We start from the raw sequence: 22,507 nt of genomic DNA, 5'->3' as shown, positions 1-22,507 counted from the left end.
TCCATTTTTGTACTCATAATTTTATCCTTGTTCATAAAACTGATCATATTAGTGAGTTACATGTACAGTACTTTGTATATATGTTTATTAGTTGTGTTTGATGTTTATGTGTGTGGATATTGGTTAAAACACTGACTTTTTATGTCTTATTTCTATGTGTATTACTCAATTTTATTTTTCAGGCTTTAGGGTCTAAAGCCAATTGGAGAAGGGTGGAGTTGTCATGTTGTAAATTTTGTATTTACACCCACCCAGTAAATTCAAAACTTTTAAACCTAATTGGATACAATTTTCACTGTTCATTTTTATACCAAGTCGTGTATTTTAAACATTTTATAAGTATAAGCATTATATATCAATATCATAATCATTTTTAGCAAGTGGTATACCTTTTATTTTATAGAATTTGAGCTCGGTATAAAATGATGTTTATTTATTTTTCTTTAGTACATTCCTACATGTAAGATATTTCTTGCATAATGAATGTGGTTAAATTAATTAGGTAATCTAATAGAAAAACACCTTGTTTGGCATGTCCCCTTTTTCGGTACTGTGTAAATTTAGTTTTTTTTATTTATCGTAATAGAGTTTCTCACTTCCCCCGCTAACAAAAGATGACACTAATTGAGTAATCCCACATGTCCATTTCATAACCTTTGATCTCCAAATTTTGTCTTACATTTGTTTATTTGTGGGATTATCAAGGTGATAGCTTGTTAGACTATTTAGCCGAGAGCCATTTAGTATTCCTTTTCGAAACCCCTGATTATGTAATTTTACTTACTCTTTCGGACAAAGACATCGAATTAAGATAAGGTCACATGTTAACAATCCCTGAATTCGATTGGTCGTTTAATCAAGCAGTCGGAATTAGAATTAGCGCATCTTTCATTTTATTGCGGGTTTCCTAAATATATGTATCGACAACTCTAATTCCGACTTGCGTTCTTCTATTATTCAGTGCACAAAGACATCCTGTCCCTTGCACATCATTCGCTAATTCCCCACTTAGCGAATTCACAGCTTGAATAAAAGCTATTCCCCAAAGAGTTGAACAACTCCCATCACAACATAATTCCCTTTTTACTTACTAATTGTCATGTTGTAAATTTTGTATTTACACCCACCCAGTAAATTCAAAATTTACAACATGACATATAAACTCGGAGTTGTTGTTGTGGAATATATGTATAATTTAGAATTATAGCCTCTTTTTAATTATTGTGTTTATATCAGTCATCGGGGTGTTCCGTCTAGTAATGTATATTACATATGTTTAATGACTTGAGCCCATTATTTATCAAATTGATTTAATCTTAATTTATTTAGAAATAGGAACAGTTATCGAAAAATACGTTTTATGTGCGAATATCTCAATAATGTGAATGCTTCCTTAACAACATGTAAAACAATTAATCCCAAAATTAAAAATCTCTCTTTATTTTGCCTTAGAAACAAAACGCTCGCCATTTTTGTGTACAGACTAAGGACTTACGCCTACCCATTAACAGGCGTTGATTTAAACCAAAATTTAGTCCCGACTAAGTGTCCGCCTTTTTGTAAAACGCAACTTAGTCGGGTTTTGAGGTTTGGTCCCTTATTTAGTCTGGACTAAGCTTACGCCTGAATGTTGGCCTTTTTGAGAAAACGGGCCCCTGGCGTGTCAGATAGATTGTTTGTAAGAGACATGGGATAGAGAGATCTACGAAAGCCGAGAAGGATCATTCGAGATTCGAGATTCGAAATACGAGATTCGAAATACGAGATTCGAGATTCGAAATTCGAGATTCAATATCTAAATTAACCAATCAAATCATGGATCCGAAACCTGTATCCTAGCAACATCAAACTGTTCTAAATAAAGATCATTCGTACATGCTCTTTCCTACAAATAAATGTCTTTATAGCTCTTAATAAATGCTATGTTCACTTCTCTCTACCTAACTAAATAATTATTTACTTTTACACAGAATATCTAAGTAGACTAGTAATAATGCAGTGTGCTTCGCGGATCTAAGTGATTTTGTTTGCCCTGGTGCATTTCCACCTGATGCGTTTGAACCCTGGGGTATTTCACCACCAGTAATAGTTTAAAACCCGGGTTTATTCACCCCTTTTGTGTAAAAATGCGGTTATGGTAGAGAACTTCATAAGCGTAGCTAATTTTTTCTGTAGGAGGTCCTAGGCCAATTTTAAAAAAATTTACTATGTAAATTTAATAAGCTCCAATTTTCCCGAGGAGGGGGTCCAGATCCCCTGACCCCCTCCTTTCTAGATCCCCGCATGAAGATTAGTACATGTATCTAAATAATCTGAATATAAATAACCTGTCCTGTTTCACTAATAAATATAAGCATTACTTATCGTTTTTATGTATGCATACAGTGATACACTAGTACTATGATTATAAACAAATCATTGAGATATTATTACATTATACGGAATTATTAATAAATACAATTTATTTTCCTTTTCCTGATCAGTAAACAACTTATTATGAGTCTTACTTTTGGAATTGTTTTCAATATAGAAGGAAACCTACTCTCTACAATTAAAGGTAGGGATGATAGGGTGCCAATTTGTTCACATTGCCGATTTCTTGTGCAGAGAACAGTAAAACTTTTTAAAAATTTGATTGTGCATGAATATTTGTTGTAATTGTTGTACATGTATTTTGTTATAATTCATTCATTGATATATCAATAAGAAAGATTAAAAGCATATGTTTCACAGCCAAGTTTCTCTGTAGTTTCCTACCCCCCCCCCCCGCACCAAAATTGACAATAATAACATATAAGTCATACAAATGTTTACTTTTTTTGTAAGTAAATCTCTAAAGATGTAAATAAGCACTGCAAACAAAGATGTGTGTATTTAATATACTACTACATTACACTTAGCCAGATCAAATGTAATCAGGATGAAGCTACAAGGGGTGAGTGGTGCAAATTTACCAATTTGTCGCCATACACACAGAACACCAAATAAAGAAACTGAGTGGTGTGTGGAATGCATAAAATTATTATAAAATTATCTCAAATAATCAGTGCAAAAACCAACAAATAGACTGCAATTGTTACATATCCTGCAAAAACATTGATAAAAAATGCTATCGTCCCATAACATAGCCGATTAAGTTAATGTGTACATATGGTCAACGTACACAAGAAGGCGGACGTATCAGGCGGGGATCCAGAAAATTAAATTTCAAAAATGATCGGTTGAATTACATTAAATGCTTTGAAAATTGTTTTAAACTATCGCACGGGTCAAATGCATGATAGAAGTTATGTACAGTGTAATTTGAAACTTTCATTTTATATCAATATGTAGTATTACCTATTATAACAAATGAGAGTATAGCACAACTGCCACAAGCAATACATGTCCTTTACCGGCACCACCTCCCTCCCCATAAAAAAATGAAACAATTGTCGTTTTATTTGCTAAAATGTGTGTGGTTCAAGATTTTTCTAAAGGACATACCCGATTAGAATTGAAAAAGAGTCGTACGTTTAAAACTAACTTTGTCAAATTTTTTAGATTCATTGGTTATATTTTGGTCCATTTGGGTAAATAGATGCACCAGCGCAGCTCTTATTTATATATAATCAGGCCATAAATTCAAAATATTTTCAAAAATTAATAGCTTTAAATCCAGTGGATGAAAAAAAGGAAAGCAAGTCGAACTCGATGAGTGCTAATAATTTATCTACAGTGCATCGTTATGGAGTTACACAAAAAGTTTTATATTAATTTGCCGAGCCAATTAAAAAAAACCTGGAAAACGAAGAGAAAACAAAGTGGGGACAGAATAACTGGCAAACTAATTAGGACTTTATAGCCCCCCCCCCCCCCCCAGATTATTGGAGTACAACAACCGCACACAATTTAAAGAAAATTTCATGGTTTTTTTTATCATTTTCGCTAGCTAATGTAAGACATCACAAATACCCCAAACCCCCTCACGGAAAAGGAAATGCTAGGTGATGAGAGAGAGAGAGAGAGAGAGAGAGTCGATGTAAATCACAGGTGCGCTAACACCGTTAAAATTAAAGCTTGCTTGTTGGTCTGCCCTACCCTAGCTACCTCCTCTCTTTTCTCCTTTTAGAGGCTTAATTATTGTCCATATATGCCTGTAACAAATCAAATCAATTTCAAATTCTAAATCAAAACTGAATTTGACACTACAAAACTTTCTGTCTGTCTGTCTGTCTGTCTCTCTCTCTCTCTCTCTCTCTCTCTCTCTCTCTCTCTCTCTCTCATATCGACATATTCTTATCTGGATTTTTGTCTTTGAGGTTGTAAATCATTATATCTTCTATGGTTTAAAACTTCATCATAACCTTTTGACATGTCGATTATTTCATTGAGTTTCGTTTCATAGCTAAAACATTTAGATTAAACAGATCTTTCTTCGCGAGCCGATTTTTACACAGTTGGGGCGAATACACTTCGGGTTAAAATTGTTCGGGGGGAAATACATACAGGGCAAACAAAACCACTTAGATACGCAAAGCCAACAGTGTTATTTCTAATCTAATTGTTTATACTGTGTGGGGTTAATTCATCAATGTTAATTTAACCATGTCATAACCACTATATAAGAGCTATTAAGACATTTATTTGTAGGAAAGAGCATGTACGAATGATCTTTATTTAGAACAGTTTGATGTTGCTAGGATACAGGTTTCAGATCCATGATTTGATTGGTTAATTTAGATATTGAATCTCGAATTTCGAATCTCGAATCTCGTATTTCGAATCTCGTATTTTGAATCTCGAATCTCGAATGATCCTTCTCGGCTTTCGTAGAGATCGGAGTCCGCGAAAGATGGTTACTTCAAAGATATGCTGGATTCTGGATTACTGGTTTCACTTAGATTAGGTTTATAAGTATAATGTTTTCGCATTTATCCTTTCTTTCGTTCTGTAATGCAAGAACGCAAAAGCAAACAATAAATATTGTTTTTTTTGTTTTTGGTGTATATTGTTCTTGTTAAGTGCAAGCACAAAAGAAATATTATTTATTTCGGTTGAACTCAGTAAATTAGAATAAAATTATTTTCTTTTGTGGAAACGCCAATAAGAGTTAGGGGCGGGGCTGAAGGTTTTGTAGGTACATGTAAGTCGTGTTCGATATGTATTCATTCTGGCGTTCAAACTTTGCACTGGAAAGTTTCAAGTGTAAGGTTGTGGTAATCAGTACTTGATAAGGTTCTTATTGAGTATACCGGTATTATGGTAATGTGCTCCTGAGCATATGTGACAAGCTGCTTGTCAAAATGAAAACTTCAGAAGTTTTCAGATATGGTTGATGTTGAATATTGCAGAATATTGATGTTGAATATTGCAGACTGTGTGGGAGTGACTTTCTGTAATGCAAGAACGCAAATGCAAAAAATATTTTTTAAATTTTTTTTTGTCTTTTGGTGTATATTGTTCTTGTTAAGTGCAAGTACAAAAGAATGAAAACAATATTGTATCGAACTTGTATCACGCAAGGATTCTGTTGTTCACTCTTTGTACTTTGGGTTGCGGTATTCTTATTAACTTGATGAGGAACATTAAGTTTAAGTGCAATATTTTAACAACATTGATACTGAAAAAAATCTAAATGACAAATATATATATATTAATACAGACTTTTTAAAAAAGAAAAAAAATGCTTTGATATTAAATGGCTGCATATTGGTTCCCCCCTTTTCCTCATCTCATCTATCATAAATATGTACAAGGCAAAAAATGACTTGAAAGATCTGCAGAAAGTGCTGCTCCAAAGTTTCGACGACAAGGGAAATGTTTTTGTCTTGCTTACAATTACTGGGGCACAGTTTAAAATTACAGAAGTTTAACACGCATTCTTAAGGGACGAAAATCACAAAAAAGTGCTTTTGTAAGGAAGCCCGTTGGTGCCACATAGAAAAAATATTTTATCTGGCGGCCGCCACTTATTTTCTGGCGGTCGCCACTTTTATATCTGGCGGCCGCCACATAAATTATTTTGCAAAACGTGAGTGTTAGTGTATTTAATTATATTTGGTTGAGAAGATGGATGTTGACACAGCCGCTGCTCTCTATTTTCATATGGTGTTTACCGCGACAAAGAAATGTGTAAACACCACGAAATTGACATGTCGAAAGCTAGATTAAATGCATGCTTATTTTCATTATAAGAATGGAATGAAAATGCAAGCTGTTCTTGTTATGCCCCTTATTTTGTTATGTTGTATAAAAATTGTAGTCATATTTTAAAAAACTCTTAGGAAATTATCAAATTCAGTTATTACAGTGTTTCTGGGGGTTTTTTAAGCCAATGTGTTCTCACGCTTGAATTTGGTATGCTGACCATCAGTCATGTCATAAAGTCTATGAACTGACCATACGTTTTTAGACGGGGTCACGTGACCCCGTCTATTGGTTTACTGTCAACCGAAGTCTCAAACCGGATGGCACGCATAGAACACATGAATTGAGTCTACGCGAAAGAAAATAGTACAGAAACTTTTCATTCATTTCTGTAAATATATATTATAAAAACACGCATTAAATCGTTTTAAGTCCTCTATGTGTAAACCGAATTCTATAAAGAAAATAAACAAATAGCTTTATTGATCAAAATATTCTTGCTCGGGTTCAATAGTTGTAGTGTTTTGTGGAATGGAGTTCCGTAACTGAATGCACAATGCCGTCAAAGATTCAGTTGGTGGACGAGCTCATAAAATCAATCGAAGAGGTTGAAAGTTGAATCGAAAGTAAAGTTCCCAAACGCAATGTGCCATTTTTGAAAAGTTGTGAATTAATTTTTTAATACCGAACTTCATGCGCGAGCCGAGGTTAAAATACACAGATGTCCTACATATTAAATAGGTGTTTCATTGGCTTCCAGTCAACACGCGTTATGACTGCAGTTCATCTCTAAAAAAATTTGTACATAGAAAATAAAAACAAGTCTGAATTTGCCTTCTCGTTCATTGACTTTTTAGTTAATTAAACTGAATTTAAATTTTGAACAATACAGTGTAAGCAAAGTCTATATAGATTGTACATTTTGGGTGACCAATAGATTTACTGATATATACAATCTTATCGATTGAAGAACCAAGTTAAATGTTAATGTTCATGTTGTCCGGCTTAGTTGGAATATACAATCATGTAATTTGTTTTAATGTTATGAGACATTTTCTATACTTTATAACGGACAAACCCAGTCATATTCATGATTTAAAAGAATTCTTTATCAATATCTTACTGCCTCTCATCAGAAACTCAGCTGATCCTTCTCCCATTGATAAATATCTCGCACCAATATTAGACCTATGAATTCAGAGATAACGCATGGTTGTTTTGTTTTATATTTTTAATTTATCGTGTGGTAGTACATGTAAATGAATAGGACTTATTTCAATTTTAAGAAGATAAAAAGTAAGTTTTTATCGTAGTTTTAAAATCTGATTTACAAATCCTTTATTGTAGCTCCTGGAAAAATTTGAAATTAAATCGCTTTTCAAATTAAGTTCATTTTTCCAAGACATGCATAAAATTGTGCGTTTAATAAACGAGAGTGTATTGAAAGGACAAAGATTCCTGAAATGACAATGTTCTACAACATTTGTTAATTTTACTGTTAAAAGCGTTAACTTTGCATATTTTAGAAATTTTTAAAATCAAATAAATCTGAATTACATGTAATAGCTAAAATTAACAATTTACAATTATCATATATAACAGCCAATCAGGAAAGGTCTACCCCAAAATATGACGTGATTCATTCACTTTTGGCCTTCATTTTCTAGTTTTATCGATTTGAAAAGCAGATGACTGAATTTGGAGTATGATTTTTAATATTTTTTAATGAAATTTCAGAAACGGTTGTATCGTGATTCGTGTAAATGATGCAAGAGTTTACACAAAAAAGTAGTAAGTGGCGAACGAATTTATTTTTTACCTATTAATTTTATATGAGTCGCTGCAAGAAAACCATGACAGGTAAGAAGGTCTAAAAAATCAAAATGGCTACCGCGACAAACTTTTTTTTTATTGTTATAGTACTTTGAATAATCTTATTGTAAAAAAGAAATATTTCTAACGTCAGATGCCTGTGTTTGTTATCGGTATACAAATGTTAACTTTGTTCTGTAATTCAACAGTTTGAGAGTTTTCGGAGTTTTCATAAACTTTGCATAACAGATACCGTCAGACTTATAGATTTTCTCTTTGATCACAAAATAAATAAATATAACGATTTCAATTATATACCTAAATATAGTTGTTTTGATTTTCCCGGTTAGTTGTAGTTTTTTTTTTAATTTTCTTAGGGTTTTATTTTACATAATATACCGTTGTGTCAATTTTCTACAATTTTAAAGAACAGTCCCGGTCGTGATTTAGCAAAATTATGACAAAGTATCAGGCAATTGCAAAAAGCCGAACTTTAGCATACTACATGTAGATTGAAACAACTAATTCAAACTCATAATTTTTGGAACATAATGGAGGAAAACGTGAACAAATACAAATTCAAACTTTCAAGACCCTGCCTTTCAGTACTCTCAGTACTTTGATTAACCCAGAGAGACTGAGGCCGATCACGGTCTTTTTATTGTACTGCCTTTCATGTGATTTGGAATAAGGGTTGAACAACACAGTCAGTAAAATAGTTTCATTTTTATGGCCCCGAATGCTAGTACACACTTATCTTAGTTTATCCTTATAAAGTCATAGATGGATCTGCTCTCATGATAATATTGCCTGTCAGGGATGGGGTCAATTACAATGGAAAGTAATTAATTAAATTACAATTACTTGCTTAAATTCTTCAATTAAATTACCATTACCATTACAAGAGTTTTCAAATGTAATTAATTAAATTACAATTACTTTGCAGATGTAATTAATTAAATTACAAATTACATTTTCATCAAAATTTACTAAAACCATGATTTATATACAACACATAAACATTTAAGGAGGTATATCTATAAAATGAATAAAAGAATGTGGGCGCTTAAGATGTAGATTTGGCAGGAATCTGGGCGCACAAGGAGAGTGAAAATTTCATCAATTAATTTTGAATATTTTTCGAATTATAACCGTTATTTGGTTTCTGTTGAATGTGGAATGAGTGGAAAAATATTTGAAATGCAAAAGGTTTTATTATAATATGGGTCTAAATATAGCAACAGGATGCAATTCGTGCAAAATCCTACTTATTTACAACTGTTTTTAAATGATTTTGTTGTCTCTGGGTCTTCTCTCCACAAATTTGAAACGTGTAAAGATAACATATTTCAACATTTAGAATGTCGCTTTTTAAAAAAAGATGGAGAGATGACCCAGAGATGACTAATTATGTACGTTTTCAAATTATTTTTTGAGGGATAAAAAACAAAGTCCATTGATATGACAGTGCTGTTTCAAACAGTACTTTATAGAGCATATATTGACAAGTCTCGCATGGCTCAGTGGTTTCGTCCTGGATTAGTGAATACATACTTTCAGTGTTTTGGGTTCAAATCCAACTGGTGGTCTTTTTTTTTTTTTAAATAGACTTTTTTGTTTTAAATGTTTGTTATTATAACATGATGTTGAATTATCATATACCGGTATATTTTAATTTGTTATTATTGATTTCTAGATCTGCTGTATGCACACTATAAAAAAAATTCTTTTCTTATTACTAGTTTTTTAGGATATACACAATATAACTTCATTAAAATATGTTTGCATTAAAATTTCCAACTAGTTATCGGTTTACCTCTCTTTGCCATTTTTTGAAAGCTTTGTGAGTTTTTTTATAACCGGAATAGCCATGTACTTCGACTCTCAACATAATATATTTTTGTTGAAACCTGTACATAGCCTTTCGAGGTTATAGACATTTAAATCCCAATTGATTCGTGTCGAGGATTCCTGCAAACTTACCATCTTGTGCGCTCACTTTCTTTCCTCATAATCAAAATAATTTCACTGTTTGAGAATTTGCTAACTATTCTGATCATTAGTTACAATTTTTGGAAAGAAAAAATATATATTTGGGTTTTATTGATTATTTTAAAACGCAGGTACTGGTAGTCACAATATGGAGGTGTCCCATACACCCTGATATTCAATAAACATTTAAAAGTCATATCCCTTAACCTACACCTACCATGTCAACTAAAGTATTTCTTGCATGCAAAACTATTATATAAAAACTTTCTCCTTTGCATTTTTATACACTATTTTTTTTCTTTTGTAAATACAATGCCAAAGTACAGGTTAATCTCGGGTAGAGGGCAGACTATAATTGTTATCAAAACAAAATTCACACCTGTTGTTCTCTACCTAATTATCAAAATGTTAGCAATAAGGGAACATACCCTGTGGACATGTTAGGCATCAAAAACTTAAACCCATTTGAAGTCATACATTTTAGCTCTTTGTATTTAAGGCTATCAATTACAAAGCATGACTTGATAGTTTATATAATTTCGATAACACTGATTTTGTTTGCAAATTAAACAGTGATGTTTTATACTAACTCAATGATAATTGACATACTGATGATTCTGATAGGAAGGGAAATAAGTATTTGTAAGAAAAAAGAGATCAAACAAATCATCAAATACATTTGGGAAACTAATCATTAAATATTGAATCATTGAAAAAATCCATTTTGAAAAATATTTAGTATGATATATATAATAATAGTTCAATGCTTTTTAACTACTCTTCGAACTTGACCTAATGTACCATTGTGTGGGGGAAAATGGGTAGTGGACAGCTTAATGTTTATATGTCCATCAGTGTGTAATTGAAAGTAATTGAAAAGTAATTGGAATTACATGCCTTTTATGAAAGTAATTAATTAAATTACCATTACATGTAATTGAAAATGTGGCCAATTACACATTACTTCCAATTACATCAAAATTTGTAATTAATTACACTCAATTACCATTACAAATTACCATTACCCCATCCCTGTTGCCTGTACTAGCTGTCGTGGTCAATAAAGCTGACTTTAATCTGCGTTGGTAAATTCTTATACCAAAATTAAAACATATAGAAGGCAGTGCGTTCCTTACTTATACATGTTTACATAACATTCCTCTCAAGTTAAGGTTTTTTAATGTTAAGATTTCCTGAAAGGGTGTTTATTTCAGTTTTAAAAGTTCAGAATCAACTCTTAAATACCATGTTTTACAACAAACATGTATAATTCAAGGCACAAAGTAATACAAAAATCATTCTAGATTCTAACAAAGTCTTCTGTACATTCAACTCAACCAGTTTTTCAAAACCCTAAGCTCTGCAATTGATATTTAATGTCAAGTTTCAGAAATAATTAATAAAACTAATAAGATTTAACTTATCAGAGTTAAATCCATTTATCAAAGGGAAATCATATTTAGATTTCATCATATTAACATTTTATTTTATTATCAACTCGTAAATCTAGGCACGTATTTCACAACTATTATTCCCACAATAATCTGCGCCTCCTGGTATTAGCCTTACCATCGGCCTTAAATTTTGGGCTATTAGCCAAACCCGTGACGTCATTTTGTACTTGCATCAGTCCTTCAAAAAATTCAAGAGGTAAGACGTGTTTTTGTTTCAGGTTCTGTCAACCATTTTGTTAATGTTTTGGTTATGCCGTCGTTTTGTGTAAATTATTTTGTTACGACGAATTCTTATTACAAATTCTTAATTCTCTGAAACCTTTCAATCGCCGATGACAATTTAAAGCTTAGATTTTTTATGGATTTAATCGGTTCGTAATACGGCACATGTGGCAATTGCTCGATCGTGCACGTGTTTTTAAAACATCCGACGATTCTTTGTTTTATCTTACAAAATGTATATGTGTTGATTTATTCCTTTTATATTTAATGAGTAAACTATGCCAAAGAGGAAGGTTCGAGAGGCCCCGCCTGCACCACGTGCAAAGCCGCGCGACCGGAAGCGGGTCGCAACAGACAGCGCTGGCTCGGATGGTCCACAGCATAGTGTAAATCTGGTCGATCTATCTGGTCCCCAGCATAGTGCGAATCCGGTTGATTTCCCCACCTCACCTAACCTAAATAGGGAAACCATGTCGACCCAAAAGCAACCACCAGCGCTGAACAGGGAGCAGTTGGACGAGGTGACACGGGCAGTCATTGCCGCCATGTCTTGTAGAGCAGAGACCTCTCATCCCCAGAATGAGATGACGCAGGATGCATCCGCAGAGTATCCAGGTACTGACATTCTACCTACACTAGCCATAGGTAACAATCAACAGTCTCATGTGCAAAGTTACCATAATGACCTTGGGCACAATGTTTCCAATAACCTTAAGCTAAAAATAGCTAACAGCGAGTATGTTAACTTGGGTCTTTTAGTCGATCGCACTAATGAATCTGATCCTAATGACGATACAAAATACTTCTCTATGCAAGGTGGCAACATTACCTTGTCATCCAAATACAAACCCAAGGTTATTACAGATATTCAGGTATGGACTGATGCATTTCTGGTCTATGCCTCTATATATGTCCTAGCACACCCTGAGTGCAGTACAGCTTTATTCAAATATATGCATACTATCAGGCTAGGGGCTAGTCGTGCAAAAGCTCTCGGCTGGAGAGATTATGACATCCAATTCCGTTTGAAAAAAGAATGTAATCCAAATATGTAATTTGCTGTTGTTGACCAAGAGTTGTGGCTTTTATATATGTACAGCCCTCTGGCTGTTCAAGGGTCTGTGACACAAAACATCCCCCTTAGATGTTATGAATTCAATTATAAAGGTCAATGCAACAAAAGTGTATGTCAATACAAGCATGAGTGCATTTTGTGTTCTTTAAGGAGGCTGGGGGGTCCAAAAAAATTTCTCCAAAATTCACCAAAGGACTATATATGATAAGGGCCTAAAATGGCCCCCTAAAATGAACATCATTATTTTACTATCATTCTTTGTTTTCTTAGTACAGATATGTATGTGACGTGTTTACATAATATTCATTTTGATTCAAGTGCCCACAATTTAGAAATATGACATTGTAAAGACAACCTTTTCCCGCCATTTTTGCATTTTTAGCGTAAAACAGCTTGTTTTCAAGCAGTTTTTCCTTCCGAAAACATAGAGCGCATTCTTGTACAAATAAAGTATTTTAATCAGAGATGTATCTAGCCAAGACTAATAAGTGACAAAAAAATGTTCCTTGTTCAAGCATGCGCTCTATATTTCCCATTCGTAAATAGATAAGAAAAATGTCAATTTTTGGCTGATTTTGATTGAATTATAGAAATGGCGTCACTTCTGACGTCATATACTGCCAGTGAGTGCAAAAAAATCAAATAAATAGATTAAAAATATATTCTATATCAACTCTTCTAAAAAATTATTTAACAATTTATTGTACCCGAAACACTTAAAAAATGGGGAATTATGGGGGCAAAATTTAACTCTTATCATACATAGTTCTTTGCAGAAATGTTTCATATAATCTTATTTTACATTTTAAATAAGGAAGACCACATCACAATCATTGTTAATTTTATCATTTATTGCATCTGAAGAAATTGCACATTATGTAAAAAAAATAAGTTATGAAAAATATTTGAAATACAAATAAAGTCAAAAAACATGCCAATAACATCACAAAAAATTAACACAATAAGAAAAACTTAATATTATTTGTTATGAGGAAAAATATCACAATTTTACCAAAAATATATATGTCATAAAAATGCAAATATGTAAAACAAAAAAAAAGTAGCCACAAGATAATTTCCAAATTTTAACATGATAAAAATCAATACATGTGTAATAAAGATTGAGCATTTTAAAAAAAATTCGATGGTGATATTAAAAAAAATAAATAAATAAAAGGAAAATATTAGAACAAAATATTTGGAGTTATACAAGTTACCTCCCTTTGAAAAGTTAGAAAATGCTGAAAAACAGCTAAAATGATTTTTTTGCATCTTGTGACCCTTGGTTTACATCAATTGACTCTTTAAATAGTGCTTCAATACCATCATATCCATTTCTTTCAAAAGACAATTTCAGTACGATGTAAGAGTTATAGAACATTAAAGTGAAAATCTTTTTTGTTTAGAGATAAAAACGCTTTAAAATGGCGGTCACCCCCCCCCAGCCTCGTTAAATCACCCCTACAGTACCGTCAACGCGGATCCCGTATTTGACCGCGCTCCCCCCGCGGTTATTTAATCCTTTCCGCGTACACCATCGCGGTTAATTCATCGCGGTCCTCGCTGCAGCCATGTTTAAACCGCGGCAGTGTGACCTACCGTTGAACTAGGTGATCGGAGATTTTTACCTGTATGCTATTAGACAATAAGACGGCCACCTAACACTGAGAGTCATTCTATACTGGCCATTTCTGATGAATTGTTTTCATTTCACATATTAAAATGATTACGTATTTTTAATGCACGTTTTCAAAACTCCTTATCGATTATTTTAGAGATGTTTTAATTAAAGAATCATCTGCACCCAATTTTCATGTAACTGTTGATATACCTATTATTTCAAAAATATTTAATCATTTTTATAATGTAATCTACATGACGGAGAGGGTTAGAACTATAAAATATTATTTTTCGATTTTTTAATGATTTTAAACATTTCCGACTACAAAAATGTTTTAATCCATATCAGTTTGTAGCTCGTTTTACGGCACTCTCTCGATGCTCAAGACAATTAATCTAGTCCGGGACAGGCACATGCTACACGGAGAACGTTTACCTACGGTCAACGGCATGATATGAAAATTTTACTCAACCCTAAAAATACTAAATTATATTGACATATAAATTTTATGTGAGTTCAATATGAAGCTACAACACAAATTTACATGTAGTATCAGCTGCGAATACCGTTTTTCGTAACCGCCCCCTCCACCTCTTCAACGTTTTAATGACTGTGAAAGTACATGTAAATTGTACTTGACTTTAGTCCCAATTGTTTAACACAAAGGTGTGAAACCATCGCATTGACGGGAAATCACTCTACGCTTGAATGCACAGAATACACTGGTAAATTTATATGAGACAGGCGGATAATCCGTGTAACGAGTGACCATCAGGAATTTCATTTGTTTTTCAAACAATTTTACTAACAGTAATAACAATAAATAGTTAATTATTTTACTGTTATCTGTTTAACTGTTAAACGTGTTTAAGATGCACCCCTCCGCAAAAAACCTAAAACCTTCAATATAGACTAAGAGAGAGAGAGAGAGAGAGTGAGAGAGAGAGTGAGAGAGAGAGAGAGAGAGAGAGAGAGAGAGAGAGAGAGAGACTGTCGATACTCAAGACAATTAACCTAGTCCATGACAAGCACACGCTACGCGGTGTACGTATACCATACGATCAACGGCAAACTATGAAAATTTTACTTTACCCTTATAATATAAAAAGATATTGATATCATTTTGTGTGTGTTGAATATGAAGCTACTACACATATGTCGTATCTGTAGCGAATTATAACGTTTTTTGTACCCCCTTTACAACGTTTTAATGACTGTCAAAGTTAACTGTATTTGTCCCAATTGTTTTACACAAAGGTGTGAAACCATCGCACTGACAGGAAATCACTCTTCGCTTGAACGCACATAATTCACGGGTATGAGGCAGGTGGATATTCCTTGCAACAAGTGACAACCAGGAATTCTTCCCGTATATCAAACAATTTATCTAACAGTAACAATAAATAATTGTTTCATTTTACTGCCTTCTTAAAATGTAAAAGGTGTTTAACATGTCTCTTCCCCCGAAAAGAGAGAGATAGAGATAATTAGTTTTCTTTATAAATAATGTTGTATACGAACTAAACTTCGCAAACACGGTGTCAAGCATTAAATTAAACATCATAAACAGTGTTAAATACTATATTGTTAGACGAACTTCCTTTTTTCCCTTACCTGAAGACTAATGGAACGAAACTGTTTTCCTTTATCAAGGAAGAAGCACGTGGTGCAGCTCGCGGGCTGATTTGATTGACAGGTGAAGCACGTGGACTCAGACTGAAACTGCATATTGGATTCAATCACAATGTCTTTTATGAATACTAAACTTAAGACATTTTTATATTTCAATTGAATGCAGTGGCGTCGTGGGGGGGGGGGGGGGGGGGGGCTAAAGAGCATTACCCCCCTCCCCCTCTCTCTCTCTCTCTCTCTCTCTCTCTCTCTCTCTCAGGCTCTCTCACACACACACATAAAGATCGTAGATAAACTCAAGATCGGCGACACTCAATCAACTTGATCAAGAAGCCTCCTCTGTAAGATAGGTGTACGGTTAGACGAAGCCGTACGCAATTTGGAGATTTTCTTTTGTCTTGAATAAGTGTGAAAACCCCTAGAGCATGTCGTTTTCTACCCTAGGTTTGTTAATCACTATACACAGGAAATGATCGCGACTTATAATAATTAATATACACAATGAAGGAAATGTGTACAAAAATAGTTGGCATTTGAATTTTTTTAAAAGTAACTCGAGATGTATGCATTTAATAACATGTACAACTTCCCATGTTGTTTTGTGATGTAACAACCTCATTCCATTTCTTGTAAAGAAAAGTCTATCTTCACGCACACCAGAACGCCTAGCCATTGTTTTATGAAAATCACAGAATATACGTGTATATACACTGTATCTTTTCAGGACACACTTAGTTTAAAACTGAATAAAACCCGTGCGATGTGAAGAATCATACAATTTTAATTATGAGTACCTTTTTCCTTTGTGTTTTAATTAGGAAAACTGATTTTTCTTTGAACATTTAATTGTGAGCAGGTGTTTTTATAAGGCTACTAATATAACATTTTTATTATTTTTATATATCATCAACAATTGTATTGATTAATTGGTTTTGTTATACCAAGTGCAAGGTCTGCAAGTGATTTCATATCATCGTCATTCTTGATAAGCGATATGCGTCACTGACCTAATTAATAATTGGGAATAGTGTATTCAAATCTGTCAGAAGGAAACGAAGGTCAAAGTATTATTCAATTTTGGTTATAAAATTGATCACGACCAATCACTTGGATAATAAAGTCAAATCATAAAACATGTTGTGTAAATGGTCAGGGTTTAAGTAAAGATAAAGATGCTAAATTTAAGACAAATCGGGATAACAAGAGTGCTTAGTAAATTAAAATTATATAACTGGAATTGCGACATTTCGGCAAGAACTAATTTTGATGAAATTATGAAACCCTGATCACACGATGAAGTTGCATGGGTACCGAAAAAGTCGACAGGTTTTGGAGACGTCATTGAAACCGGTTCTGGGGGTATATAATGGCCAAGCGCGCCCTTACAACCTCAGTTGCGGTTTCTCTTTTAATAAAATCTTTAGACGTCAAAGCTTGTTTTCTTTTAAGGTACGTACATGTATAATAGTTAATCATATATGTTCTATCATCTTTAGTTAGTAATAAACTTTGTAAGTTATTTCAAAAGTAAACGCAACTAAACTGTAAATTATAATTGAAGTAAAATATTGTTGAATAATTTGTTTCTTTTTCAGGGAATTTTGTAAATGTTTTTATTTAAATGAGTTGCGGTTTCTCTTTTAATAAAATCTTTAGACGTCAAAGCTTGTTTTCTTTTAAGGTCAATTGCACAGAGACCGAAAGCAAGTCTTAAGGATCCATCTACCCTCACTACGCCAAGCAACCACAAAAACAAAGAAAATCACTCATAACACTACAACTAGTCGGTCTACAGAGCTGGTTGAAATTAATTTTCCTAACAAATTATAAAATTTTCATTAAAATAATGACGCTTGTTACAGCAATTATAAAGTCGTGATTTTCCGTAATATGAGCGATTAAGCCACTTTTAAAAGTTGAATGAATTTTTAACGGTTTCATAGGATAAAATGATATTGAAAAATATACGTACCTGAATATTTATAAAGTAAAATATTTAATTTAAGTAAATAAGTCTTATTACTTTTACATTATTTTGTTAGATTTTAAAATTTAATTTAATCCTATATAATTATATCGATAGATCAATAAGTTAGTAAAGCATGATTTTTCAACCACCTGCGGGCATGGTTCATTTCACCTTGGATTGTACAGATAACAGCTTTAAATGATTAGAATTCAAATATTACCACAGTATTACCAAATAAACAGCAAATATTAAAAAGAATATTTACCTTCAAAACATGTGATTTACTATAAAAGGATCATGATTATCTTTATGCATTTGTTAACTTACATTTATGTTTAATGCATGTTATATTTTTTTTAATCGAGGGAGATAACTCGTGTTCCTTTTCGATACTTTTTAACACCTGTAATCGATCGTTCAAACCGCGGGGGTGTTGTCAATAAAGGTGATTGAACCGCGGGGGCACGCAGTTTTTACCTGAGACAGGTGTTTAAACCGCGTTGCAATTTGGACCGCGGGGGTGCGCGGAAAATACGGGATCCGCGTTGACGGTACTGTATATCAAATGCAGACGCGGTTCAGGTTCTGATTCAACTTACAGGCCAAACAGCGTTTCAACATCCTGGCGCCCTCAGTTACCTAGAATGCAGTCAACCACGTCCACCTATGCTAGACCTGCCCTACCTCAGCGTCCCAGAGCCCCCCAAGCAACCCACCAATTTAGACCTTAGCAGCATTGCTCACTCTCCGGTTAATGTCCTAAACTTAAGTAAATATCTCGCTCACTATCCAGATCAACTAGCTGCTTTTGAATTATTACAGGGTTTTACATATGGGTTTAAGCTTGGTTACCAGGGTCCACGGGTTGCATCAGACGCTAAAAACCTTAAATCTTTGTACTGTTTGCAGCGTGAAGCTATGCAGGCCGTCAACAAGGAACTAATTTTGGGGAGGGTTGCGGGTCCCTTTATGTTTTCACCACTTCCTAATCAAAGGTTGTCACCGGTGGGCATGGTACCTAAAATAGATGGCTCATTTCGACTCATTCACCACCTATCATACCCATCTGGATCTAGTGTTAATGACTTTATTGACAAAAGTTTGTGTTCAGTCAAATATTCCTCTTTTGATGAAGCCCTTTGTATGTTAGCTAATCTGGGTCCCGGGGCACAAATAGCTCGCCTTGATATTAAAAGTGCCTCTAGATTGCTACCGATTCACATGTCTGAATTTGAGTTGTTAGGTTTTAAGATACAGGACATGATTTTTATTGACAAGTGTTTACCATTTGGCTGCTCTGTTAGCTGTGCGAAGTTCGAGAAATTTTCAACATTTTTAGAATGGGTATTTAGGGACAGATCAAGTTGTGACAACATAGTGCATTATTTGGATGATTTTTTACTAGCTGGAAAAGCTAGATCACAAGACTGTGCCTATCTGATGGGTGTTTTTAGGGAAATTTGTACAGAGTTAGGAGTCCCGTTAGCTGAAGACAAAACTCTTGGTCCCGCAAACTGTCTAGTGTATCTTGGCTTAGAAATTAACACATCTAGTATGACTGTTAAGATCCCCTCGGACAAAATTCAGCAGTTAAAGTTCAAGTTGTTGCATATTTTACAAAAACACAAAGTAACTTTACTAGAACTTCAAGAATTAACTGGGTTGCTGAACTTCTGTATTCGTGCTATCCCAGCTGGTAGGGCATTTGTTAGAAGGTTGTATGATGCATCCTGTGGGCTGTCGCGTCCTTATCACAGGCGTAGAGTTACTGAGGAAATGAGAAGGGATATTGACACTTGGTTAATGTTTTTGGAAAATTTCAATGGAGTTACATCATATAGATTGGTCAATTGGTCAAATGATTTTGATCTCCAGTTATATACAGATAGTGCAGGTAATGCTGATTTAGGTTGCGGGGCGGTTTTGGGTCATCATTGGGCATACTTGTGTTGGTCGGACCATTGGAGGGCGTCAGATATCTTCTCGGACATAACATTTTTGGAGCTAGTTCCTATAACTATGGCCTTTGCAATTTGGGGCAGCAATCTGTCTGGTAAACGGCTAATAATTCATACTGATAATGAAGCCTTAGTTTCAATTCTCAATTGTAATACCTCAAAGTCCAAAAGAGTCATGTATTTGCTTAGGCAATTAGTTTTGCAAGGTCTGATGCTTAATATTCAGTTCAAAGCTAAGCATATAGCAGGGATATACAATGTTAAAGCAGATTCTCTTTCCCGACAGCAATGGAATCGATTCAAGGCCAGTTTTCCAGGAGCAAACAGCCAGCCATCAGCAATTCCTGCATCATTTCTGCACATGATTTACAGCTTAGATCCCAGGAGCTTCTGAGTTATGCTTTGTCAAACAATACCCGCAAACTATATGATACTGCAGTAAATGCATTCCATTTGTTTTGTTGAGTCTATCAAAGTCGGCCAGTTTGGCCCCCATCTCAGTCAGATTTAGTCAATTTTGTGTCATATCTATCACTGCAAAAATTTCCAGCCAACACAATTAAACATATGTTGCAGGTATTTCTTACCACTGTAAATTACATGGCTTCCCAGACAGGACCCAAGATTTTTTACTTAAAAAAGTTTTGCTGGGCCTGAGCCGCAGCAATCCCCACCATGACACTAGAAAACCAATTACCTTGCAGATTTTAACCACCATGGTCCAGACCCTCCCAAGCATCTGCCATTCATATTATGAATCCACACTTTTTACAACCATATTTGTTACAGCATTCTTTGGGTTTTTCAGAATGGGCGAGTTAGTACAAAACACAAAGCAGGATGTGGGGCATGCTATCCAAGTGCAAAATGTGTCATATTCACCACTGGACAACACAATTAAAATTGTACTTCATCACTCAAAGACTGATCAGGCGGGTAGGGGGGCTGCCATTCGACTTAAGTCTACACATAAGATTGTTTGTCCTGTGTCCTGTATTAGGTTATATTTACAGTTGAGGCCGAAGTGTAGGATGTCATTGTTTTGTCATATTTCAGGAAGTCCGGTGACTCGATACCAGGTAGTATCAGTTTTCAACATGTTACTAGAGAAATTAGGTTTAGACACTAAGTTGTACAAGACACATTCATTCCGTTTTGGTGCATCATCTAATGCTTGGGCGTCAGGAGCAAGTCAGCAGTCTATTGCAGTTGAGGGTAGATGGAAATCTTCTTGCTTGCTTAATTATATAAGACAGTAGCTCCTCTCAAAAATGTTAAGGTATTGAAGGTGACAACCTTCTCTCATGTTTTATTTACATGTATGTAAAAATTTTTTAGATCATACAAGAATCTGGATTGTTGGGTCATCCATCATTAAACATGCTTTTTGTCATGCAAGAAAGTCTTGCCGGGGCACTGATTTACAGCTAGATAGACACAAGGCATCCATTTTCTGGCTGGGCAAAGGGGGCATGAGGTGGGGTCAACTTACGCTAAGATTAAGACATTGCTTAAGGTAGAAGATCCACCTCAGATTTTGGTCATACATTGCGGAGGCAATAATATTCCTATGCAAAACAGGGCTAAATCAATTGAACTGCGATTTAGTATTATCAAAACCTTGGAAAAACTTTCAAGACTGATGCCATCCACCACTTTAGTTTGGTTCCAGATTCTGCCCAGGGGTGTATGGAGGGGTGTGAGGAACCCAGTAGCTTTAGAAGAGGTTAGGAAGCGAACAAATAGGGCTGTTGCATCTGCACTTAAAAGGTTGGGTGGAAATATATAAAATATCCAGAGCTGCGCATTGATAGCCCTGGTTTGTTCGCCACAGACAAGGTACATCTTTCTGGCCTGGGCAATGATTTATTTCTGTACCGCTTGCAACAAGCACTACAAACATTCTTGTCCGATCCCACTGTGTTTGCGTCGCCTAGATTAGGGGAAGAGGGGTCATGGCTGCGCTATGACTAATTGGGTCATAGTTAGTCACACTTGACGGTGACTTTATGTTGTTGTTATTTCACCTAGTCCACTCGGTCTCAGTCATGATGACTTGAGAAAAAAAAAATTGTGTGTTTTTTCTTACTTGGTCAATTTGCAGACCATATAACTATTAATGAACAGCATTGTTGTTACTTTATCATTTCAATCAAGGGCACTTTTTTACTCCCATAACAAGTAGTTGTCTTATACTTTTATGCCTTAGGGCATTAATATTCCCTGCCCTCGTGCTTTGATCTCGCTTTTAAAATTTGTAATAGCTTAATGGTATATAATGATTAATCTCAACCTATAGCCCTCGTTCATGGCCCGGTGTAGCTCTACTGGTGGCGCAGACTATGCTGTGCATAGTCTCGTGGCGGCATTCTGGCTTACCAGTAGTGCTTATGTCAACAATATTAATTGACAGTTATTTACATTTGTATATATATTATGGACTAGGTGAGCAAGCAGTTGAGCATCTGTTCCCAGGGCTCAAGCTTTTGCTTTGCTTGTTTGTTAGGGATGCCCTATAAGGCAAGAATTGATGCCTGGCTCCCACATTTTTAAGCAGCCATGGCCAATCATCGCCAAATAAAACTTAAAATAAAATACTGTGTAGTTGTCTTTAATTGGGCGATTCCCCAAACTTGTTTTGTT

At 34.5% G+C, this 22,507-nt stretch overlaps 1 protein-coding gene across 1 annotated transcript; it reads left to right on the top strand.

Moving 5' to 3' along the window:
- The first annotated feature begins 11,347 nt into the window (after positions 1–11,347).
- On the top strand, positions 11,348–21,595 carry LOC128164849 (uncharacterized). The gene is made up of 3 exons (XM_052828873.1): positions 11,348–12,224; positions 21,203–21,341; positions 21,526–21,595. Exons 1-3 carry the CDS (start codon positions 11,888–11,890, stop codon positions 21,593–21,595), a joined length of 546 nt encoding a protein of 181 aa, XP_052684833.1. The 5' UTR covers positions 11,348–11,887.
- The last annotated feature ends 912 nt before the right edge of the window (positions 21,596–22,507 follow it).

This window comes from Crassostrea angulata, chromosome 10 (genome assembly GCF_025612915.1).
Source record: "Crassostrea angulata isolate pt1a10 chromosome 10, ASM2561291v2, whole genome shotgun sequence".
NCBI classification, from domain to species: domain Eukaryota; kingdom Metazoa; phylum Mollusca; class Bivalvia; order Ostreida; family Ostreidae; genus Magallana; species Magallana angulata.
The sequence above is the reverse complement of the archived record's forward strand: the minus strand, read 5'-3'. Positions and strand labels throughout refer to the sequence as shown.

Excerpts from the sequence above, each read along its gene's own strand:
- LOC128164849 (XM_052828873.1), top strand. The coding sequence starts at position 11,888 with ATGCCAAAGAGGAAGGTTCGAGAGGCCCCGCCTGCACCACGTGCAAAG. Across the intron at positions 12,225-21,202 it reads TGCATCCGCAGAGTATCCAG|ATCATACAAGAATCTGGATT; the intron begins GTACTGACATTC and ends AAAATTTTTTAG. Across the intron at positions 21,342-21,525 it reads CTGGGCAAAGGGGGCATGAG|TTTGGTTCCAGATTCTGCCC; the intron begins GTGGGGTCAACT and ends CCACCACTTTAG.